The sequence below is a fragment of the Akebia trifoliata genome, chromosome 15 (genome assembly GCF_017979445.1).
Source record: "Akebia trifoliata isolate Shusen 1 chromosome 15, ASM1797944v1, whole genome shotgun sequence".
Lineage (NCBI taxonomy): Eukaryota > Viridiplantae > Streptophyta > Magnoliopsida > Ranunculales > Lardizabalaceae > Akebia > Akebia trifoliata.
Window position 1 is genome coordinate 29,247,480 of NC_141389.1, and position 6,894 is coordinate 29,254,373.

Below are 6,894 nucleotides of genomic sequence, written 5' to 3' on the forward strand. Positions count from 1 at the left end.
CAAAATTGAACCGTAAGTCCTCGGGTTGGGCGGGTAATTAATCGGTTTCAATCCGGTTTGTGGGTTAAAAATATTGGTTCGGGTTGATTCGGGTTATCGGTCCGGATTTTTTTGAGCACTCCTAGTCCTACTCTTGACACCACTTTAGATCCAATTCTAAACCGATTTAAACAGTTAGACTCGTCTGACACGAGATGTGTCAAACGAGTCAAGTCGGTTTCCCTGGGTTTTGAAGCCTTGATCCTCATTCCTCACCCTCTCTCTCTGTAGTAGAAACCAACCACGATTTCGCTCCAAAAAGTTAAAACTGTTCCAATGGCCTTTCTTCTTCAATTTTCTGCTCCAATATTATCTTCTTCTTCTTCTGGTCTCACTTCTTTCAGAAAATCTCAATCAGATTCTCTCGTAATTGGAATCTCCGCCTTCCGTTCTCTGCACCTCCCATCTCCTCCTCGTTGTTTCAATCACAACCGTCTATCTCTAAAGGCGAACGCTAGCATCACCGTTGATTCTCCATCCACTTCTGGCACTGATCACGAGGGAGAATCTACTAAGCTTCTACTTGAAGTCAAGGATTTGACGGCTGTGATTGCTGAATCAAGGATACAAATTCTTAATGGAGTAAACCTCGTCATTCATGAAGGAGAGGTAATCTCGATGAATCTTCTCATTTTATTTGGAATTAGGGTTTTTACTGCGTCGAATTAGGGTTTTTCTCTTCTCATCTTGTCTGATTGTGAGTTTATTCTTCAAAAGAGATTATTTGAATTTGGTTTTAGTTTCCATGGTTGGAATTTATATTCGAATAGAGTTATCTTAGCAACCAAACACTCCTCTAGAGGTTTTGGGCCTTTTGGGTCTGTCTCGAAACCCTACATAAGATTGGTCTAGCTGTTACCAATCCTTAATTCTCTAATTAGTTTAATCTAATTTCCGTTAAGTTTTTTAAATTTGCACAATTATCTGATGTTTTAGTTATTTTTTGTGTTTAGTAGGTCCATGCAATAATGGGGAAGAATGGTTCTGGGAAGAGCACATTTTCTAAGGTTGGTGAGATTCATTCCTTAATTTTGGGTATGAGTTGAATTGTTAAACTCAACAAGATTTTTGTGCGTAGTGACCACACATTATAGCTGAGCAGCAGAATTGATTACGTCTCTAACTGTTTTTTGTTTTTTCTGTTATTATTTCCATGATTTTTAGCATTTCTATCTCTAAATAGTATATAAATGATTTACTAAAATATGGAGCTTCGTTCAATATTCCATGAACATCCTTGATGTCTACTTGTGTTTTTTTTTTTTTTAATGAGTACTTTGCTTGGTTTGATACAACCTAGGCAAACAAGGTATCATCAAAAGACTATACTAAAAGAACTAGGGGGAACCGTAAATGAGATTTCCAACTAAATATAAGATCTTTAAAAAGCAACCTTTACAATCTTTTACCACCATGGACCACTATAAAAAGCGAAGGTATAGTCTTTAGGACTATATTCTCAATGATCGCCCCCTTTCCATCAAATATACAAATATCCCTTTCTTTTTTACGTCCCAATGAACCATTTAGGGGAGCATAAACCAAATAACTCAACCATTATCATAATCATCAAGGCCTTATTGCAAAAAATTGAGGTTGGTTGAACGAATATTTTTCAGCCATTCAATTTTGTTTGAAGTCATGTCTTTTATTAATCCTAGTGTGTTCATATCAGCTCTCAATACCTAAGAAGGACCACTTAGCTATGTGGTAAGATCTTGTGGAGGTTTTTCCCAAGGTCTTAGATTCAAACCCTTGAACCCTTTCTTATGCTAACAACTAACCCTGCCTAGCCTAAAAAAAAAGCTCTCAGTACCTCAAGCCACATTCTTTTTGGTCTTCTACTTATTTTTTTAGAACCTTCAATTTGCATATACCTTCTAACTAGTCCGTAATAGGCTTTTGTTGCGCATAACCAAACCATCTCAAACAATTTTTCCGTGGTTAATAACCTACTGGGACTATTTTTTGAATTGTTGAAATGCTTTCACTTCTAATTCTATCTTTTCTTGTTTATCTACTCATCCATTTCAACATTATCATCTCTACTACGATCAATCTGTAGTCATGTTGTTTCATTTTTGCCCACCATTCATCTCCATAAAGCCTTGCCAATCTTATAAAAAATTATATTATTTTGATTAGAATGCATTTGTCACATTGCAAACCTGGAACACACCTCCACTTATCTTTAATTTTTATGGACAATATCCGCCTCAGTTTCTCCGTTTTGTGGATGTTATGTATAATATAACATAGAATGGTACTGCTTCATGCTTACACCTCACTCTCCTTTCAGATACTCCAGCACCTTTATTTTAAAAATGAGGGTAGGGTATCGACAGTTGTGCCATCTGAAACACACTCTTTTTGCAAATTAGGTTTTGTTTGATGATAGTGAATGATAAAGGGCATAGTTTTGTTGTAACCTCTATGACTGTTTGGTACAGCCGGAGCTAGCAAAGTGTAGATAGAAATAAAGGAAAGTACAGATAATGCTGGGTTTGGTCTCAACTTTGGCTCATGTGATTTTTAATCAGGAATACTTCGAATATTTTTTTGAGAGGCCTAGAAATAATTTGAATAGGCCTCTTCTTGATTTACCTATCCAAGTTTAGTAATTTCTAGTTGTACTTTACTGCCCGAAAGGCTGAATGAGGCTTTTATTTATTTCAGGTTCTCGTTGGCCATCCAGACTATGAAGTTACAGGAGGCAGTGTTATGTTTAAAGGGAAAAACTTGCTTGACATGGATCCAGAGGAAAGGTCTCTTGCTGGTCTTTTTATGAGCTTTCAGTACCCAGTTGAGATCCCAGGTGTGAGTAACAGTGATTTTCTGCTTATGGCCTATAATGCTCGAAGACAAAAACTTGGTCTTCCAGAGGTTGATCCTATTCAGGTATTGATCCATCTACAGAACTTTATTTTATTATTGTAGTTGTTAGGCTATGGTCCTTATCATATTCTCTTATTTGTTTCCCTTAATTAAAGCATGTTTTTGACAAATGCTTTTCTCAAAAAAATGTAAAAGCATCAGCACGGGGGCGGATTTACAATGGGGGCACTTGCCCCACAAGAATGCTTAAACTTTATAAGGATTCTTAGGCTACTACAATTGAAATTTGCAAGAAACTTATTTGTCCCCACGTAGACAAAATCCTGGCTCCGCCCGTACATCAATTTTTTTAGAGATTCTATTGCCACACCAACTTTTGCTAATGCCACCCACCCCAATTCATATGTAAATCACCAAAGAATTAGCACTTATCTTGGAGTGGCGTTAGCAAAAGTTGGCGGAGCAATAGAACCTCTCGTTTAAATATAAAAAAAAATACTTCTGATGGGAATTATTTGGGTTTTTGTTGGTGCAAGCCGTTACTGTAAGGGGTCTATCAAAGTCAGGGAAAAGGGTGTGTTTGTTCTCATTCAACATAATTTTTCCTCTCTGGGTCTCATTCTCAGTAGTTTCCATAAGGTGTAAGCTTTTCAGGAGTGAATATGAAAATGTGGAGGATGAACTCATTTGTACCACCTAGGAGATCTCCAATGCCAAAGAATCAAGTCAGTGCATATCTTTTAGATTTTTGGGGCGAACAGTTGAGAGAAGAAGCTATAGACACAAATCATCCATTTATGTTTCTTTTCTTCCAGAAAATCATCTTGTTGACTCATAGGATGATACACTACGGCATAGGGATAGTATCCTTGTGGTCCTCTGATGGGTACCTTTGATAGTATTGATTAAGTGCTAACTTGGTGGCTAAGTATTTGGATAATCAACTTTTTTAAGGGATAATCAAGTCCAGAATTTCCTCATTTATTTACTTGGCAGTTCTGTTTGCTGATGTAATAAAAAAAATTGTGATTGATACAATTTTTTTTCATTAGCCTTTTGTCCTTTACATGAATTCCTTGCTTTGTGAAAAGGTATATGATGCCATGTTCTTTTCTTTCTGGTGCGACTGTCAATATCTGTGGCCTAAGGAAACCGAGTGAAAGACAAACTCCATTAGGGTGAACAGGATCACTGATCCCATTTTTTTTTTCTTGCAGTTCTTTGGCGTCATATTTCCCAAGCTTCGTGATTTGAATATGGATGAAAAGTTCTTGAACCGAAATGTGAATGAAGGGTTCAGCGGCGGTGAAAGGAAACGCAATGAAATTTTGCAACTTGCGGTATTTATTGCAACATCATTAGAAGCTGCATTATTCATTTTTTTTTCTTATGCCCATTTGACTTTAAATTTTATAAATATGATCAGTGCTACTAAATTGTAGAAAGAGGAATATTGTGATAGGAGTGAGAGGCATTACCAAATGCCAGGATCCTATTTTCAATCTTTCAGAGGAAATACCAAATTAACTAATATTCTGTCAAAAATTCTTGTCAATTGGTTTGAATAGAGATCTTAAAGTATGGGTAAATATATATTGTTAAAGAATGTTCAAGCAATGAAGATGCTGAAACTTTTAAGTTAAACATCTGATTTTGAATAATTTAAGAGAGCAAAAAAAGTTCACTAAAACAATTGTTTCGGACTGAATGATTTTGGACATGCAGACTTTGTCAATTTGCTTCAATATTCAACTAATTCATTTGGGTTTGCAATGATCACAGCTGTATACACTTTCTTTTATCGTTGCTCAATCAAACTTCTTCACTTTTTCCAGGTCCTTGGGGCTGATTTGGCTATTTTAGATGAGATTGATTCAGGCTTAGATGTTGATGCACTTCAAGATGTAGCAAGAGCAGTCAATGGGCTTTTAACTCCCAAGACTTCTGCTCTTATGGTCACACATTATCAGCGAATTTTGGACTATATCAAACCCAAGTATGTCCACATCATGGTAAGTGACTTTTGAACCTTGTATTACGGATATTGCTATCTATACTTGCACCTAGTATAAAGTAACTGGAACCTTGAGTTTGCACCTTTCTTATTTTTCGAACTAATCAATGAGTGCTCTTCAATACCGAACATATCTTAAGTGGAGTTTACCATATTAATATTGGACTTATGGATTGATCGTCCGAGTGCTTTTTTACAACCTCAAAGTCTAAATCCGAAAAATCTGCTATTAAGACTTTGTGTCTGTCACTAGTGTTGAAACAGAGAGAAAAGGAGAGCTTTTCCATGTTCTTTGGTGTGATATCTACCCACTTCAAACCAATTTTTTGGTTGACTCGCAAATTTTTGAACAATAGTTCCTTGAAATATGTTTGATATTTTTCCACCCTAGTTTGTTCTTCATAATTCTTTTTTCTAATGTTGCCCCCCTCCACCACCACACACACACACAGTCATGGATTTTGTTGTGAAAATTTTGTCAGAATTGTCTTCTAACTATTATTGGATGGGAGAAGATTGAATAACATGAAACTTTTTTCCTGGGTACTTGGTGACTTGTCAACACACTCAGTCATATAAGGGATATTGGATCTAATTTGCAAATTTTGTTTAGCGACACTCATATTGCTAATGATTGTGCTCTTGGACGTACTTTGTATGTTTGGAAATGAATGCTTTCTAACTGCAATTAATTCTCATTCTTTGGGTTTTGTATAGGAGTATGGTAGAATTGTTAAGACTGGTGATATCTCAATAGCGAAGCAACTTGAAAAGGAGGGTTACAAAGCAATTTCTGCTCCATAGCTACAACTGGTAACGCAGAATTAGTTAACTTTTTCTGTTTATCTGTTTTTTTAATCAAATCCCAAGCCCGTGGAGTTGTCATAAAGCTCTTTAGGACTCTGTTGAGTTTTTTCGAGACCATGATTTTTAAACCCAGAGAAATTTTGGGCAAGTCATCTTGAACTCACAGGCCACCTCAATAACTCATCCAAAAAGTGGTTTAGCTGACTGATTTTTGATAACTTGGCCACGTTGTTTGGTATGAATCGTTTTCTTTTTTCCCATAGAAATCTATACGGTTCTTCAATTTTAGTATCAATCAATCCAGTTAATAACAACAACAAAAAATAAAAAATAGAAAGAATCAATTAAATAATAAATATATATATTTTTCGAACTGGTTTGGGATGGCCTGGTCCAAGTTGAATTGGATTGTATAATTCAACTGAAACGTATGGGGTACTGATCCAATCCGAAAAACTTGTTTTTAAAACCATTATTGCTACCCCTACCTTGTCACATCATAGGATCATTTACTTTCATCTGAATTTCTCTTTGTAGGTTCATGCATTATGTGTTAGTATCGAGCCTAATCAGTGGGGATCCCCTCCACTGGGAAACCTCTGGACAGACCATGGCCAGGTTATGCGAAGACAACCGAATGTCTATAATTGAGGAAGATAAGCCAAATGCTCTGTATTTTGAGGCATCATAGAGAAGATAAAGAGTCTTTTGTGTTGTAGGTAGTGTTTGTTTTCAGCTTTGTTATTTGGACTTGGTTCTTCTGGAATGCTAAAGCTTCCCCATTCAAACGTTGCTAATACAACTGACACTGGTGAATTTTATTCCAATAATTTAATTTGTGTGTAAATGAAGTGGTGAAATCTGTGGGGTGATAGAACTCAATTAAAAAAATTATAAGTCAGTGACTGTTAAGTCAAGCCAGAAGAACCAATTAAAAAAAATATATTAAAATTATAAGTATTTAAAAAGACAATTTTTAATATGTTGATGATAGTACCATTGTGGAATTTGCATTGGTCTTGAACTTCTTTCATGATTTCGATGTAGTAATATTGATCCATGTCAAGTTTAGAGATATGTTTTTGTTTTGCACCAATGTAATTATTATTTCTGTATCTTTCAATCTTATAATCCTGATGAAATCTATCTCTGTAGTTGGTGATGAAGTCTACATTGGGTTGCGACATGACTATTACAAA

At 35.8% G+C, this 6,894-nt stretch overlaps 1 protein-coding gene across 2 annotated transcripts; it reads left to right on the top strand.

Moving 5' to 3' along the window:
• Nucleotides 1–243: 243 nt before the first annotated feature.
• Nucleotides 244–6,555, top strand: NAP7 (non-intrinsic ABC protein 7). 2 transcript variants are annotated; one of them, XM_086426976.1, is made up of 7 exons: nucleotides 244–648; nucleotides 996–1,046; nucleotides 2,716–2,937; nucleotides 4,092–4,214; nucleotides 4,710–4,886; nucleotides 5,606–5,701; nucleotides 6,233–6,555. In XM_086426976.1, exons 1-6 carry the CDS (start codon nucleotides 316–318, stop codon nucleotides 5,690–5,692), a joined length of 993 nt encoding a protein of 330 aa, XP_086283102.1. In that variant the 5' UTR covers nucleotides 244–315; the 3' UTR covers nucleotides 5,693–5,701; nucleotides 6,233–6,555. The 2 variants fall into 2 exon arrangements, with proteins under 2 accessions (XP_086283102.1, XP_086283103.1); XM_086426977.1 differs by having other exon boundaries at nucleotides 516–648; nucleotides 993–1,046.
• Nucleotides 6,556–6,894: the final 339 nt, after the last annotated feature.

Bases quoted from the DNA above. Each gene is read 5' to 3' on its own strand.
- NAP7 (XM_086426976.1), top strand. From the start codon at position 316: ATGGCCTTTCTTCTTCAATTTTCTGCTCCAATATTATCTTCTTCTTCT. The intron at 649-995 runs GTAATCTCGATG...TGTGTTTAGTAG, and splicing joins TCGTCATTCATGAAGGAGAG to GTCCATGCAATAATGGGGAA. The intron at 4,215-4,709 runs GTATTTATTGCA...CACTTTTTCCAG, and splicing joins ATGAAATTTTGCAACTTGCG to GTCCTTGGGGCTGATTTGGC.